Below are 17,217 nucleotides of genomic sequence, written 5' to 3' on the forward strand. Positions count from 1 at the left end.
TGATTACGAGCCACTCACTCTTCCGCTGAGCCAGCTTTGACGATAGTAATGGTCTTGGTATGATTATGGTGTTTGTGTAATTATATTGGTGTAATGGTAGCGCGTTTGCTGCTTGTTGCAGAGGATTCGTGGTTTTAGCTTCGCAGCTCCCCTGGTTAATACTAGGGCGCCCAAGGTAGCGAGATGGTAACTACCTCGCCTGGTATGCAGGAGGTCGTGGGTTCCATGCCGACCCTAACGCCTGCCTGTTGTTTATTTGGAGTTTGCAGTGTCTCTTCTCGTGGTCGCGTAGATTTTTCTCCAGTTCTTCTCTCCACATTTAGAAACATGCGTTCAGCGTATTTGGTTGCTTTAAATGTCCACATGATAAGCCACTTCGTTGAGCTATCATTTGTGATATCCAGATCGCTTTTGAAAAAGAGCTGTATAGCTCAGCGGACCTTACCGGGTTAAAAAAAAGAATCCACAGTTTATTAACCACACCTACATGGCAACTGCTTCACAGTGGACGTTAAAAATCCCGTGACATTCATTAAAAAGAATAGGCCGTGTGTCTGATAAATTACTCAAATTAATTATTTGGGGGAAATAGCAACAACAACAAACCACTTCTGGTTCGTTCTTTTCTCCTTTCCTGCAGAGTGACATCCGCTCGATCTCTGTGAACCAGTGGGGCTCCCAGCTGGGGCTGAGCGTGCTCAGCAAGCTGAGCCAGCTGTACTGCTCGCTTGTGTGGGAGAGCACCGTCCTCCTGTCGCTCTGCACGCCCAACAGGTGCCCTGCGCGCGCTCTCACAGCCACCACACCCATGCAGACTCTCCGCTGATAATTATGATTACATTGTGCATGTGTACGTTGAACTTCTTTTGCGCCGTACGGAGCCAACCGTGCTAATCGGATGTGCGGGGTAAGGCCCACAAGCTGAAGACAAAGCAGTGCTATCTATTGCTATCAGCAGTCGCTCTCAAGTGAGAGCTTGGTGCAACCATGGGGTGGCTCTGACCCAGATTTGAACCTAGTCTCTTACCCGACCACCTCACATCGGCGCATTCTCAACACTTTGGTCTCAAACGTTTTGGACGCATCCCTTTAATCTCGCGTGTTTGTAAAACGTATATATGGAAATGAGATGCTAATGTTACAGTTATGCTAACGGAGCTCGCTTGTGCAAACAAGTCAGGAATCAGAAGCTTGAATCCCACTGGAATCATGACTCGCGATAGTTCTATTGAAGCACACCGGGCAGGAGTTGATCGTTAGATGGTGACATCAAATGACCCCCGGCTCGAGCACCATTTCTCTCTGCCCACACTGCGACACCGTTGCCCTGCTCACCAGCAAAGGCATGGTGTGTGCACCGTTGTGGCTGGTTGTTGAATATTTTATGTCCGCAGTGTCTGACTCTGGTTTTGTTGATCGAATGTTGTAACTTTAAACCCCGAGGGGGGAGGAGATGGAGATGGAGGAGGCCTGTGCTTGCGTGTCAAGTAACAACCTCCCGCTTGTACCGTTTATTTAGGGTTGGTGCAATGGGATGAAATGTTTACACTTTTTTTTTTACACGTTCGTTTGCACAGTACCGTTTCAAGGCACTAACTTTGTAACAGATATTTTTTTTATACACGTTTAAGTTAATTCAACATGACAGGAAAAGGCAGCTGTGTATTTAATTATCTTTAAATAGCCACTCAATATTTTCGTGCATTTTTCCGTATAATTGTATTCTGATTGTGCTATCCTCATCATTAGTTTCCAACTGGGTATCTTATATATGTGTGTTGGTATATATGTGCGTGTGTGTGTTCAGATTTGCACTTATTTTCGTGCCTGTGAATGCATGTCCGTTTGCATATCCATGCATGCTTGGATGTGTCACCATGTACATGAGTTCGCATATGTATTTGCGCATGTTTTTTTACTCCATTGTCATGTGTTGTACGTATAATGTGAATGGGTGTATGTGAGTTTGTATGTACCCGTCTGTGTTTTGTGAGGAGTGGCAGCGCAGTGGTTAGCATGCTTGCGCTACGACCCGATTTTAGATTCCTCCTCACATCCAACACCACTGACGATTATCTGAACCCATCTTGGGCCTCCCCAAGGTCGGCCTGGCCCGAAATAAGTACCTGGTGCGATGTGTAAACATCGCCACTAAGTAGACAAAGGTGGCCGGGTGTGGTGCTGTCCACCCACCCCACATCGTGTGTCGTGCAGGTGCTACTCGCTTGCAACACCTTGCCCCCAAGCTGTGCTAATTCTACACGGGGTTGATGTTTGTCTTTGTGGTGACAGCCTGCCCCCAGGCTGCGAGTTTGGCCAAGCCGACATGCTCAAGCTTCTGCCCAAGGAGGAAGGGGGGAAGGCAGCGAACGCGGCCCCCACCCCCTCGGGTGCCGTGCCCGGGGCTCCCAAGCCGAGGAACGGTCGGTCTCGCCTCGTCCGCCTCGGGAAACCCAGAATAGCGCTCCCGTTTTCACAAGCGCCTTCGTGCGGTGTTATTTTCGGCGTCCTTAATTAAGCCAAACAACGGCAGCAACATCGTTGTGGTGATAACGCGTGGCGGCGGGGAAAGCGGAAGAAACAAAAGGAGGCCAAAGTGCGTCAGTAAATTGTTGAGGCGTGCGCGTTTGAAATTGCAAGATTTATTTTTGAGAAATGTTAGCTTGATAATAGTTTTTTTACCCTTTTAACTGGCAACAAAACTGACACCTTTTTTTACAAGGAGTCGTGTTTGCATTGGCCACAATACCTGTGGTCGGAATGCGAACAAAAAACACTCTGATAATGTATGCACTGTCCTTGAAATTGATTGGTCCACACCCGAGACAGCTTCTCTTAGAGCCTAGTCTCACATGGTGTTGGACCAGATGACGCCTTTTGGGGGGGGCAGGGTAGTTTTGTTTTATCTAATTTCAGTCTGTCATCGTTGCACCTGCCTATTATGGAATAACAGAACATCCCGGATTAAAAGTTGCTGTTAGCCAAGATCACATTTAATCGAACTTGCACAATTGTGCGTGTATGTTTTATACCTTTTAAAGGTGCATGTAATTGTGAGTTAAAATCGGTCCACATGTCTTAGTAATCGGCAAGTTCTCAAAATACCGTGTCAGATATTCTCAGATAAACTGACTCGCATTGAATATGGGATTCTGATGGTGTATTCATTGTTTAATGCATGTGTCGACCCATTGGCTTATGCATTGTTTAGAATGATTTTGACACCGTTTTTGAGCTGTACTTTTGAAGATCGCCTGCAATGAATGCGTCATTAGTGCCCCCCCCCCCCCATCCATGTTTGTCCCCTAGCCAGAATTTACACGTCTCGTAAGGCCAACGTGTCACGGTTTGGTCCCAGCACGGCTCGACAAATAGCCAGTGGAAAACTACCAGTGCCACGGCGGGGGGGGGGGGGCCAACGCCGGCTCGGCTCGAATGCGCGAGTGGGATAAGGGGTTTTTAACATCTTCTTTTCCCTGCACAGAAGCAGAGGCGCTGGTGGGGATGGAGTCGACGGCACGTGGCCTCTTGGAGGGCTCGGTGTTGCCGCTGACCCTCGAGGGCGATCCCAGCTCCCCCATGGAGACGGAGGAGGTGGGCGTGGCGGGCTGCGCCACTGCCGTGACCGACGGCAAGGCCGGCAAATCCAAGATCTCCCCAGCAATGGCCGCTCGCATCAAGCAGATCAAGCCCTTGTTGTCCGGTGAGTTTATCTGGCAACCGATATAAACCAGAGCAGACAATATGAACCAGACTTTAGTATAATGCTTTGTTGTTAAGGACTTGTCTGATTGAACAAATTAATTAAAGGGTTGCCCAAAAGTATTGAGACCCAATCAAGGACTAAAAGAACCAGATTTTTCGATTTAAAGCTTTCGTGACTGCAGGGATTCATCTTCTTGGTTCTTTCGATAAAGTCACGTAGAAGGGAAGTAATAAAATAAATTATTTTATTATGTTTTATTTTTATTATTTTATTACTTCCCTTCTACGTGACTACCGAAAGAACCAAGAAGATAAAAGAACCTGCTTTCAACATCCTGGCTCTGATCCCCATTGTTTCATCACAAGCTACGGACGTACTGCTAAATGCGTGCCTGGCCAAAGTGCTGCTGTTATTATCGAATTAAACACTTCCACGGACAAACGTACTTTTGTTAAGCGTTGCAGAACCCATGAGTATCCACGATCTTCATCGTTTATTATCGCCATCGAGATGTGATTGTGATTATTTTTTTCCCGCCGAAGCGTCGTCCAAACTGGGCCGCGCGCTAGCAGAGTTGTTCGGGCTGCTGGTGAAGCTGTGCGTGGGCTCGCCGGTGAGACGGCGCAGCCACCACCCGGCCACGAGCGCCACAGTGCCGTCTCCGGCGGCCCGTGCCACCGCCACGGCGCTCACCAAGCTCCTCGCCAAGGGCCTGTCGTGGTCGCCGCCCCCGTACACGCCGACGCCGCGCTTCAGGTGCGTTCCGCTCGCCACCATCGCGCGGCCTCGCGTGGGGGCACCAGCTGCCCGTCTCGCCGCGGTTTGGCTTGTGTTTGGTGGCTTCTTGCCTTCGGGGGATGGAGGGGGAGGAAGAATGTGGGGCCAGCCACCATTTTTAAGGGGCCAGAGACATCGATTAACTTAATCGACGAATTGTATCAGCTGTATTGGCGTGACTTTTTTTATAGCGATGCGATTGGGCGGTGGTTGCGCCTATTATCTAATCACCCATAGTGCGCTAAGTGTCATTATGCCTGGATAGTGCTTGGATCGATGACCCCCATGTATATGTAGAGGCTGTTATTGGCTGCAGGTTAAAGTTATGGGCAGCATATGGCACATTCACAAACCTGCACTAACCAGCGTGGTTAAGTACGTTCAGATACTCTAGATTTGAAGCTTTCGTGACTGCAAGGATTCATACTAGGTTTTTTCGGTAAAGTCACGTAGGTAAAAATAAAAATAATAGAAATAAAATAATAAATCGCGACGTTTCGGAGGCAACACAAGTCTCCGTCATCAGGTGGGACCACTTGATACAGTAAATTTAGCTGTGACGGTGCCACCTGATGACGGAGACTTGTGTTGCCTCCGAAACGTCGCGATTCATTATTTTATTATTTATTTTTACCCACGTGACATTACCGAAAAAACCTAAGAGTATGTTCAGATAACCCCCACAATCCTCGTGGCATGTGTAGGCCCTCATCCAGTGGTCGGTGGATTGACAAAAGGTGTACGACATGGAATTTAGGTTATATTTTATATTTCACAATGTGCGTTTGCTTTAACCCCTCGTCGTTGCCCCGCCCAGGCTGACGTTCTTCATCTGTGCGGTGGGCTTCACGTCACCCATGCTGTTTGAGGAGCGCAAGTACCCGTACCACCTCATGCTGCAGAAATTCCTCACATCCGGAGGCCATGATGCTCTCTTCGAGTGAGTAACCCTGTCCCACTGATCTGCCTCTCTCTCCTCTGGTCTTTACAAAAAAAATTAGTACTGGGCTGTCCGATAATTGTTTAATGATGGCCTAGTTTGCCAATTGTATACATTTGATTACTCTTCAAATCGGGCCCTCTGTCACCTGCAAAGGTTCATGACATAGCCATGAATGTTTTCAGTTTTTCATCAGTTCCATAAAATGATTTTGGGAAATATGTATGGATTCCTTTTGAGGTCTTCCTTCTCTGTCGAACCAAAAATTGCTGTCACCACACCCCGTAACCATTGGTCCAACGATGGTGCAGTTAAGCGTGTTTTAATGTGTTAAATGGTGCAGCAAATGCTATGAAATAATTATTGTGACCCAGTGTGGATGCTCGCCACACCGACCCTTCCACACGTGTGCCGTTCTGGCCTTAATAGGTGCTCGCTAAGCGCACTTGCCCAGCATTCTCGTTAATGCGGGGATCTTTGTGTTTGCGTCTGCAGTACGTTCAAGTGGGCCCTGTCGATGGGCGGCAAAGTGGCAGTAACCGAGGGCCTGGAGGCGGCTGACCTGCCGGACGGAACCGGCGAGTTCCTGGACGCGTGGCTCATGCTGGTTGAGAAGATGGTGAACCCCACGACGGTGTTGGAGTCGCCGCACACGCTGCCCGCCAAGCCTGCGCCCGGCACGCCCGCCAGCGCCGCCAGCGCCGCCAGTGCCGCCGCCAATGCCGCGGCGTCCGCATTTAGCCCCGTGCGCTTCCTGATTCTCACGCAGAAGGTGGGGGCCCCTGTGTGTTGGTGTGTGTGTGTGTGAGGTGCTCGCTAACAGCACTTTCCCCTACAGTCTTGTTAAGGCTATCCGGGGGTCTTTGTGTTTGAGAGGTGGGGAGCGGTAGTGCAACGGTTAGCACGTGCTGCACTGTGAACCCTGCGATCAGAGTTTGATTCCCGCTCACGGGCAACATCAGTGACGATTATCTGAATCGGTCCTGGGCCTCCCCTAGGTCTACTCGGCATCAAACGATGACCTGGTGAGATGTGTAAGCGTGGCCACTATGGAGACAAAGGCGGCCGTGCATAGTGCTGGTCACCCACCCCATCGTTTGCCGGCCTTCAAAGGTGCTCACTTTAAAACACTTGCTTCTCCAGTCTCTTAAGGCTATACGAGGTTGGGTCTTTTTTTGTGTGTGAGACCAGTAGACATGGTCCACTGTTACATGCCCCACTCAAAGTAGTTTTACAGAAAGCAACGTTTTGATTCAAAGCTGCTCCCACGTATAGTCGATCGGAAGGTCACCTCTTCCAAGACATCTGCCCAAGTGTGGAAGACTGCGTCAGAACTTGAAATCGTAACTCATGCAAACTTGGAAATGTGCATGCAGGCTGCCTTCGAGAGCATCATGAACCTGTGGAACCGCAAGCCACTCAAGGTGTACGGCGGACGCATGGCCGAGTCGATGCTCGCTATCCTGTGCCACATCCTGCGCGGCGAGTCGGTGATCCGCGAGCGCCTGGCCAAGGAGCGCGAGGGCGCCCGTGAGGACGACGCCAACACCTCCAGTGCGGCTAATGCCATAACCACCGCGACAGCCGCCACCGTCGCTGTTGCCGCCGGCGCCGCAGCCGCCGCCACTGCTGCCACCGCCGCCACTGCCCCCAGCACGTTCGTGGTGCTGGAGGACGGTTCCGGGAGCGCCGGCACCAGTGGAGGTGGCGGCGGCGGTGGCAGCATCGCAGCGGTGGCGCCCGGAGAGGGCGGACTTGTTGGTGGCGTTGTTCCCAGCACCGCGGCAGTGGTGACCGCGGCTGGCGCCGTTGCCTCTGCTGCCGGCGCCGCCGGAGGTAGCGCGGCGCCGGTCGCGACAGCCGGTGCGCCGAGCCCCGCATTCTCGGTGCTCGGCTCCCCGGGCGCCGCGCCGGTGTCGGGGACAGCCGGCGCTGCCGTCCTGGCGGGGAGCGTCGTGGCAGCTGCTAGCAGCGTCGTCACGCACCGCAGGCAGCCGGACGTGAATCAGCAGCAGCTGCAGCAGGTGTGCGGTGCCGGCACGAACGCTGGACACACTCGTGTGGCATTCGCTCGCCACGCGTACAAATCCAAATTCTCACATGGAAACACTTTTATGCTTCAGTTAATTAATCGCTACATAATGACACCCTGGAAATCCCTATTTTTTGCAGACCCAGTGAAGGGCACCCCATGACGATGGAGATGATGGCGCATGTGTGTTTTGTCTCTGTCAGTTGATGGACATGGGCTTCTCGCGGGAGCATGCCACCGAGGCTCTGCTGCACACCTCCACCATGGAGCAGGCCACGGAATACCTGCTCACGCACCCCCCTCCCCTGCTCGGCGGATCGGTGAGTACTGGTACCGGAGATGACCGGCCCGGGGGGTGGTCTGGTGACCACCACCGCCACACGACCGTGGACTTGACAATTATTTTTAATTAATGCTTTCCAACTAAGGTGGGAATATGTTTCGGCTGAATACGTGAATGCATCGGTAAAGAGAGGCTCAGAATAACACTCAAAGAAGATGGTCCAGTTTATATTACATTTTATTATCATGTAGTGTTTCTGTTAGGGATTTGCCTTATCGAAAACTGGTCAAGTTCATCGAAGGGTTGCCCAAACTTGACGAAACAAACCAGTGCCAAAAGGTATTCGCCTAGCCAGGCGAGGTGATCGCATCGTTGCATGTGACATCTTGTCTGGCTGTAGATTGAACATGAACCAGTAAGCTAGCGATAGTTAAACACGTTCCTACATGGCATCTCTTTAAGACACGTGCAGAGTCGATACTAAGTTAATACATTGAGAGTTTAAATATTGCATACTTACAAAAAACGTCCTTACGGGTTACATTGGCTGCCAACGATAATTACGAATAACGTCTTTTACGGCGAAACCAAAAATTTTCCATTAACGCTCGCTTTGCTTCGTGCAGGAGATGCACATGTCCGAGGAGGACCAGATGATGCGAGCCATCGCCATGTCCTTGGGCCAGGATGTCCCCATGGACCAGAGCACAGAGTCTCCCGAGGTGAGCCAGCAGCCGCCCTCACCACGAAGACGACGACGCGTCATCGGCGGCAGAAGCCACACGGGCCAAGGTGGCCGCGTGGTCCCCCGCCCAACCGAGGGCTGATACCGTGTCAGACACACCGAGCCGCCAGCACCGCGGAAGTTCGGCGAGTTATGAACTCGCCGAACCTAGGTTCGATTCTTAGCAGCGGTTACCATTGGCTGCGACTGATATCTGAACTTGGGCCTGTGCCCTCTCACTTCGCCATCCCACATTGACCAGCATGGTGAAGTATGGCCATCCAACCCCTATAACCGACACTGCATGGGGAAGCCTTAATCCATCAGTGGATTGACAAAGGGCTTTAAAAAACAAATCTCTGCGCTATCATTTGTAGCGAGTTGATTCGTCTCGTCTCAGCCAGGTTACCAATGACTGCAGTGTTTAACGTATGGAAAAAAATTCTCGCCTCTCCCCCCCTACCCCTTCTTCGTCCCTATCGTACGGCTTTGTCCTTTGTACAGGAGGCAGAGCGCCGGCGCGAGGAGGAGGAGCGGAAGGCACGCGAGAAGACTGAAGAGGAGGAGGCCGGCGCACTGGAGCGACTTCTGGACGTGCAGCCGCTTGACCCGGCCATCCTGCAGAGGCAAGGGCTACGAACCCTGCGATCTAAGTCGATTCCCCGCCCACAATCGGTGGCGAGTGCTTTCTGAAGCAGTCCTGCACGCCCATTTTCCCGATACACACTGATGTATGGTCAGACTCATTCGCAATGGCTGACACGGTGCGAGGAGGGACATTGATGGGTTCTCCAGTTCAGAACATTTTATGGTCCCATAACGTACGTGTGAGGTGTGTGTACACCACCACCACCCCCCTCCCAACTCCACTCAGCGGAGGAGGCATCTATTGCCTGGCTTTGCTCATCGCGTCGTTATCACTCGTGTGTACGCAGGTTCACTCAAGAGATGATGCCCGGGTGCTTCCACCTCCTGGATGAACTTCCAGACACGGTGTACAGCGTGCGGGACCTGCTCATGACGGCCATCCGCCGCAACGGCCCCGACTTCCGCCACCTCATGCTGCGGCAGGTGGTCGAGCAGGTGGGCCCCGCGGACTTTGCCCCGCCAGCTCAGATTTATCATCGTCGTCGTCGTCGGCTTGTCTGCCGTTCCAACTTGTAGCTTGAGAAGCAAGGCTGGTACAGCGATGAGTGATATAACGTGTGTGTGTGTGCGCGCGCGTGTGTGTACAGGGGAGTGGTTGTGTAGCAGTTAATGTGCTGCCCTATCAACCCAGTGACAATTATCTGAACCGATCCTGGGCCTCCCCTAGGACGACTTGGCCTCAAATGAGTACCGGGTGCGGTGTGTAAACATCGCCACCGGGGAGACAAAGTGGCCGGGCGAGGTGCTGGCCACCCACACCCTCGTGTGCCTTGCCGGCCTTCCTAGGTGCTTGCTGAACGGCACTTGCCCCAAGAGTCTGTTCAGGCTATAGGGGAGGTATCTTTGTCTTTGTGCACAGGTATGGGAGGCTGCCAATGTCCTCATCAAGGCGGCGCTGCCGCTCACCATCAGCGACAACAAGACGGTGGCGGAGTGGACGAGCCAGATGGCCACGTTGCCCCAGGCCTCCAACCTGGCCACTCGCATTCTTCTGCTCACCCTGCTCTTTGAGGTACTGCTGGCGCTTGGTAAAGATTGATCTCTCTGCGATAAAATCACGACGTTTCGGAGGCAACACAAGTCTCCGTCATCAGGTGGGACCGTCACAGAACGTAGCACTTCGTGCCTTCTTTTAGCCCCGCCCCCCTCCCTCCCGATACGTTCCATTCATTGGCTACCACATTCTGATAAGCTCCCCCCCCCTCCTCCCCCCCAACTTGTATTTAAGGGCTTGCATCTTGAATCCTTGCCTCACTTGATGCAGCAAATCTGGCTGTGACGGTCCCACCTGATGACGGAGACTTGTGTTGCCTCCGAAACGTCGTGATTTTATTGTTTTATTTTTATTAATTTTAATTTCATTTTTTACCTACGTGACTTTACCGAAAGAACTAAGAGTATGAATCCTTGCAGTCACGAAAGCTTCAAATCTAGAAATGATCTCTCTGCGTTCACTTCACACCGGGTTGAGTAGCCACCAGTGGCGGAGGACGATATTCACTCGAATACACAAGATTAGTGACGAGCGATCGTGGTGGTGCAATTGTTCAGAATGAAACAAAGTGGAGATGGCGACCTGTTTCACGAGACTAAAAAGTTATAGCAAAAAAAAAATTTTGTCCGTCAACATTGTCGTAGAAGCAACGGTCTGAAGGACTAAAATGGTATTCTCATGTAATGCATCATCCAGTCAAAAGCAGTCTGGGTCTGGTCTAATCAGACCTCGCTGCCTTAGCTTTCTCCGGAAATTCCTCATTTATCTTCACGCAAACTGGAATAGAATGGAGGGATGTGCGGGGGGGGGGGGATTGCAGAAACAATTGGGATTAAAATGTTACTCTGCTTGTGGTATCCATGTATGTTGAGCTTCTTTTGCACCGTTCGTAGCCAACCGTGCTAATTGGAGGTGCTTGCGGTAGTCGTGAGTGGCGCCAACTCGTCCTCTCCGCTATCCCTCTCCTGCCCTCAGGAGCTCAAGCTGCCGTGCGCGTGCGTGGTGGAGTCGAGTGGCATCCTGGACGTGCTCATCAAGCTGCTGGAGGTGGCGCAGCCCTGCCTGCAGGTCGCCGGCGACGACATGTGCACACCCAAGTGAGCGTTCGTCATGCAAAATCAACCCGCCTGCCGCGACCGTTACCGCCAGATCCGACCGTGTCCGTCCAGTTCTCCCCTAGCTGCATTGGCTTCCGGTTGCTGAATGAATACGTTGCAAGGTCGCACTCGTTCCACATAAAGTGCTTGCCACAAATGAACCGAGATACCTTGCTTATTTTGTCAAGGAGCATAAACCACCACGCTAACTTGGGTCATCCTCGCAGCGGCTTTTGGCTGGCCATCGAACAACGACGGGGTCACCACATCGCGCACTTTCAGATGCGTTTCCGTGGCCGTTTGGAACGCTCTCCTGATATTAGGAAGCCACTGGAGCTAAGCACTTTTAAATCTAGGTTGAAAGCTAATTTCTTTAGAACTGCTTTTTGTGTTTAGTTTGGCTACGTATGGTGCGAAAGAAGTTCTACATACATACACCTCCAGCCTTTGCTCGCGACATCTCCCGCTGCCTCCCGCTGGCAGTCACATGGTCTTAAGGAGGCTGCTCTGATAGCCATCTTCTCATACGCCTCGCAATAAGCCTGTGCATGGATATTCGTACGACACGCATATTTTATTGATGTGTTCGTGTGGGACACAGCGATTGTCGCACTGCGATTAGAACCAGGGCACCTAATTATCATTGCCACCTCCCACTGTCGGCATCGGTGGCGAGTGATGTCTGAACCTGTCCTGGGCCCCACCGTCCTTCACTAAACCACAATTTTGACTAGTGTTGTGAACTTCGGTCAAACAACTCCCAATGACTGAAACAAACTTGGGGGGGGGGGAGGTCTTCTTCCAGCAGTCGATTGACTAAAGTGCTGTCCATTCTGCAATAGTCTTTCCGTGTAAAGAGAACATTTTTAATCTTGTCAGCTGCGTGAGGTTTGTGGCAAAGGAACCGATGACACCGTCGCCCTGTTCCCCCCCCCTCCAGGTGGATCACGCCCGTGCTGCTTCTCATCGACTTCTACGAGAAGATGTCGGTGGCCTCCAAACGCCGGGCACAGATGAACAAGGTACGAGTCGTGCACATCGCAAGGAAGCAGAGGCGTCAGCGCACACATGCCCAGACAAATCCTGCTCAGCTTTTTGGAATGTTGGGACGAGTACTGTTGATTCTTTTTGAGACATTCGGCAAATGCCGCTGCCGCAATGTCCTGTTAGCGAGCACGTATTAACGCTTGCACCTCCCCCCCTCTCTGACGCATGCAGTACCTTCAGCCGGCTTCCAACAACTGGCGCTGGTTTGACGACCGCTCGGGCCGCTGGTGCAGCTACAGCAGCGGCAACAACAACACAATCGACGGCGCGTGGCGTGCCGGCGAGAGCAGCGTGCGCTTCACGGCTGGGCGCCGCCGCTACACCGTGCAATTTAACACCATGGTGCAGGTGAGACGTGGTGGCTAGGAGATGTTAACTACCTCGTCTGGTATGCAGGAGCTTGTTTGTTCGATCCCGAACCTGACACCTGTTTAGTTTTAATTTGCATTTTCTCTCCATGCGGGTTGCGTGGACTTTCCCTGTGCTCTGGGTTTTCTCTCCACATTTAGAAACATGCGTTTAGAGTATTTGGCTGCGATAAATTTCCACGCGATAAGCCACTTCGTTGAGCTGTCATTTATGACCAGGTCGTTAGTGAAAAAGAGTTAAAAAGCTCACTGGGCCTTACCTGGTAAAAAAATAAATAGTTTAGAGACTCGTATGCTTTTGTCGGTGGCCTAGTGAAACAGGCCACCGGCACATTGTTACCATCCTCCGATTAGCACGGTTGGCTACATACAGTGCGAAAGAAGTTCAACATACATCCTGGAATGTTCCATTTGTTGATGGGGTTAGAGCTGGAATAAGCCAAAGATTTGAAAAAATAATTATTGTCAGTTTTTTCCCCAATTAAATTCCACTGGCTATCGGCACCTTGATGAATCCGTTGGTAACTCACGGAGAGCGGTGCATCTCCCTCTGTGGGATAATGGCCCACGGAAACAGTTAACACAAAACTACTTCTAAGATCGCATCGGCAACACATCCTGTAATATAGAAATGTGTTGTCATGTGATGGTAAAACCAACTTCTCAGAGTTGGAATTGAGCCAAAGGAAGTGAAAATCCACAATTAATTTGATGGTTATTTTCATGCTGTCATTGTGAACCATATACTAAAACCATCAAGCTGGTTTAACCACAGCTGGATTAATCCAGAATTCAAACACAAGCTTCCCCTGGCGACTGCCGCTTCTCTATCCGCCACGGCCACTGAATCCACTGAGCCACACGGCACCGTCCCGCCCTTGCTTTTCAGATTAACGAAGAGACGGGAAACCGTCGCCCGGTGATGCTGTCGCTGTTGCGTATGCCACGGAGGGATACTTTGCCCTGCATACCGCTCGCCACCTTCACAATTCCCAAAATTGCCGCCGCCACTGCTTCCACCTGCCCAACGCCCACTCCCGCAAGCCAGGAGCCCGAGCGTGCCATGGAGGAGGGCAAGGAGCCTGACATCAAGGATGCAGATCTCAAAGGTGAGGAGGGCCCTGGGTTGATGTCACCATCGAGGCATAGAAATTAATTTAAAGCATGGGTGGGAACTGGTTACTCCTTGGGTGGGAGACCACACTGGTGCATGCCAGATATTTTTGGTGGGAAGCTCTGAGGTGGCCAGGAGATCGTAGTACTTGGATAAAAGGCATTGTTAGTGATGTTGACTTTCAATCTAAATAGGCTCTCACCAGGGCTAAGTTTCTTGGTCACTGGTAGGCTGGAATAGGTGGCACGAGACTTGTAGCGATCACGAGGGAGATCGACTGGATGCGGTGTGGATGATATGGAAATATTTCTAATGAAACCCTAGATCTCGCCTTGTTAAATCTCAAGGCGCCAAACTGCACCGCCGCCTTACTTTAACGCGGCTGTCTTTGACGCGCCAACGGCGGCAGGTGACGGCGCCGACGTGACGACGCAGTCGAAGCGTGGCGCCGACTCCTCCTCGGACAAGTCCGACTCGGAGCGCGAGGACTCGCCGGAGGGCGTGGTGATCGGCGGCCTCTCGGAGGAGCAGAAGACGGTGCTGATGCGCGCGTGCGTGAGCATGCTCGGCGTGCCCGTCGACCCGTACACGCTGCACGCCACCTTGCGCGTGTGCCTCCGCCTGACCCGCGAGCACCGGCTGGCGGCGCTTTTCGCCGAGCTGCGAGGCCCTCGCCTGTTGCTCGGCCTGACGCAGGCGTCGCGCTTCAGCGGCTTCCTGCCGCTCGCAACGCTCATCTTCAGGCACATCATCGAGGAGCCCAGCACTCTGCGCCACACCATGGAGAAGGTGAGGCTGTGGGCCGGGTCCCTCTCTTGTAGAGAGAGGGCGATAGGCCCACCCCCCCCCCCCCCAATAATGAGAGGATGAACATAAAGTTACCTTAGTCTCAGGAATGACACCGTTTTTTCTTTTGTATTTTAAGCCAAAGTTTGGGTTGGGGAGGGGGGGGTACATCTAATTATTCGTTAGGTGCGTGTGTCAGCAGATTTATTTAACTTTATTAGCAAGTGGCTAAGGTTCGGGGTGCATCTTGCCTTCTGCATCTAATCGAGAGAAGACGCTAATCACCTTGAAGGAGGAAAAAACCTGCTGAGATTTGTATTGGCGCAGGAGCTGCCCAGGAACGGCACTCGTGCACAAGTCCACGTTCCCACTGTCCACGAGTCATTTGGGTCTGTGAGTGTGGCCCTTTTCAGCTTTGCCCCCTTTTAATATATTTGCTCACTCTGTGGCCAGGGGATAGTAATGGGCAAGGAAGCAGTCTTTAAAAATATGACTTCTGTAATGTGGAAATGGATTGGGTTGTGATTTTATGTTATAGTATCGCAACTTTGACAGTGCCTGTGTTCCATCGAAGTATTCTCTTGACGGCATTACCGGCATGCATGTTGAACTCCTTGCACACCGTACATAGCCAACCAAGCTAATCGGGGGTGTAGGCATACTTGGCATAAACGTAGCACACGACACGCACGCATACTCGCAGCTCTTATGCGACACCCACACAGCATAAATTCCTGAGGACACCGCCACCTTGCGTTCAACAATCCTGCGGTTGGTTCCTTGCGCCCGCGTGTGTAGGTGGTGCGCTCTGCGGTGACGAGTGGCGCAGGCAGCACAACGTCGGGCGTGGTGTCGGGCAGCCTGGGCACGCGCGAGATGCACTACATCCTGCGCGTGCTGGGCCCCGCCGCGTGCCGCCACCCGGACATCTTCGTCGACGTCGCCAAGAGCTGCATGAGGGTGGCGCTGCCGGCGCCGCGGGGCAACGGCACGGGTGGGTCGACAGGCCGCGGGGTTTGACTGGTGGCTTCTCGTGAGCAAAGACGGACACGTCGTGTGCAAGCTACGATCAATGAAAATGACCGTGTTGGCAGTGAACTGGCTTAAGTGTCTAAAAAGTGTAGAAAATAATAAACGTGCGATTTAAAGCAAATCCCATGTGTTTTTTCTTCTTCCCCGTTTACGTTTGCCTAGCATCCGACGACGACGCGGAGAACCTGCGCATCAAGGGCCCCAACGCCGTGCAGCTGCTCAAGACGACGCCGCTGAAGCCGGCGGCGCAGCCCGTGATCTCGGAGCCAATCCGCGAGGTCGTGCACGACCTGCTCAATGCGCTCGCCAAGTACCACGCTTCCGAGGACGGTAAGCCGCTAGGTACCTACCTCCCACACACCCACCACTTCTCGCTCGCTTACACCCCTGTCCCCCCTGCAACTTTGAATACCGTTTTTTCTAACACTTTCCAAATAAGAATGAGCGTTAGTTGTGTCCATCCGTTTGTAATAGAGTGCGGGGGGTGGTCACGATAGCTCTCGTGAAGATGAAGCATTATTACCGAAACTGGAGCATGGAATTGTGTTGTTACTACGGACTAACCATATAAAACATTGGCCAAAGTGATCAAAGGGTTTTCCCTCCATCACAACCCCCCGCTTTCTTGCACCCACCTGCTTGAAAGCATTATACAGTCGCTGCGTCTGTCTGCTCGGGGGGGCAGCAGGGGTGAAGGGAGATAATGCAATTTTACAGCAAAGTAAATGCTTTTAGCACTGGATTAATTTAGCCAATTTTTGTATAACCCTTTTATTAGTTTGTCCACTTTTCTGTAGGGGAAGTCCCCATTAGCAACACAACACGATACCAAAATTATGTTCCTATTGGACAATTCTTGAGAGGTTAATCGTGGACCCCCCCCTCCCCGCCCATTACAGAGCTAACGCATAAAAGTTTCACCAACTCTGCCGTTGTGGGGCCTGACCCGCTTTCCCCATGTGAATGGTGCGCAGGCGAGAAGGGAGACGGCAAGGGGATGAGCGCCAGCCAGGAGCTGACTCAGCTCCTGCAGGATCTGGGCGATGACATCTACCAGCAATACCGCGCTCTCACACAGCAGGGCGGTCCCGGCGTTCCCGAGTTCGAGACGCAGCCCTCCTTCGCCATCACCGTGCCGGTAACGCCGGCCCCTCACCTCAACCCCAAGCCCTCGAATTATTCAAATTAATCATTTATTTTTTTAGCACACTTCTCATCGATAAAGGCATCTCGTACGTGCGAAAAAGAGACGCAGTGAAGCTTTCCTGGATAGATAAAATATTATTTAAATGTGTAAAATTACGCTTAAACTGCGCCTTGCATCTGTAGCCTCCTCCCCCCTATGCCTAATCGTTGATCTCATTCCTCGTCTTTTGTCTGGTGGTGGTGTTCGCTTGTGCCGGCAGGCACCGGTGTTTGTGCCTGAAAGCGGTGCCGCAGACCCGAGCCAGCCAGGGACATCGCAAGCGGAAGGTGAGTTAGCGCGCAGAGAATCCTGAACCCCATTCGTAAAACCTAGCCGACTGCTGAAACGGTTGTCTTAGAGCTATCGATTTACTGAAAGATGTTTGTCATTCCGAGAACAAAAAGTATTACAAGTATGAGATGTGCACAGAAACATTGGCGAAAATTTAAGATTGGCCAAAATGCAAGTTTGTTTATTATTCAG

General features: G+C 51.9%; 1 protein-coding gene across 1 annotated transcript in view; it reads left to right on the top strand.

Moving 5' to 3' along the window:
• Nucleotides 1-17,217, top strand: part of HUWE1 (HECT, UBA and WWE domain containing E3 ubiquitin protein ligase 1) — a 96,057-nt gene that overhangs the window by 43,390 nt on the left and 35,450 nt on the right. The window contains exons 26-46 of the mRNA XM_078614470.1: nucleotides 641-774; nucleotides 2,293-2,423; nucleotides 3,485-3,703; nucleotides 4,249-4,462; nucleotides 5,301-5,423; nucleotides 5,919-6,195; nucleotides 6,800-7,447; nucleotides 7,659-7,775; nucleotides 8,365-8,460; nucleotides 8,967-9,088; nucleotides 9,398-9,545; nucleotides 9,970-10,122; nucleotides 11,080-11,201; nucleotides 12,142-12,223; nucleotides 12,420-12,596; nucleotides 13,506-13,725; nucleotides 14,140-14,519; nucleotides 15,315-15,510; nucleotides 15,711-15,878; nucleotides 16,523-16,686; nucleotides 16,955-17,021. Of these exons, the coding sequence (XP_078470596.1) occupies nucleotides 641-774; nucleotides 2,293-2,423; nucleotides 3,485-3,703; nucleotides 4,249-4,462; nucleotides 5,301-5,423; nucleotides 5,919-6,195; nucleotides 6,800-7,447; nucleotides 7,659-7,775; nucleotides 8,365-8,460; nucleotides 8,967-9,088; nucleotides 9,398-9,545; nucleotides 9,970-10,122; nucleotides 11,080-11,201; nucleotides 12,142-12,223; nucleotides 12,420-12,596; nucleotides 13,506-13,725; nucleotides 14,140-14,519; nucleotides 15,315-15,510; nucleotides 15,711-15,878; nucleotides 16,523-16,686; nucleotides 16,955-17,021 (3,958 nt within the window). The remainder of the gene's footprint in view (nucleotides 1-640; nucleotides 775-2,292; nucleotides 2,424-3,484; nucleotides 3,704-4,248; nucleotides 4,463-5,300; nucleotides 5,424-5,918; nucleotides 6,196-6,799; nucleotides 7,448-7,658; nucleotides 7,776-8,364; nucleotides 8,461-8,966; nucleotides 9,089-9,397; nucleotides 9,546-9,969; nucleotides 10,123-11,079; nucleotides 11,202-12,141; nucleotides 12,224-12,419; nucleotides 12,597-13,505; nucleotides 13,726-14,139; nucleotides 14,520-15,314; nucleotides 15,511-15,710; nucleotides 15,879-16,522; nucleotides 16,687-16,954; nucleotides 17,022-17,217) is intronic.

This window comes from Lampetra planeri, chromosome 44 (assembly GCF_965212315.1).
Source record: "Lampetra planeri chromosome 44, kcLamPlan1.2.h2, whole genome shotgun sequence".
Taxonomy (NCBI): Eukaryota; Metazoa; Chordata; class Hyperoartia; order Petromyzontiformes; family Petromyzontidae; genus Lampetra; species Lampetra planeri.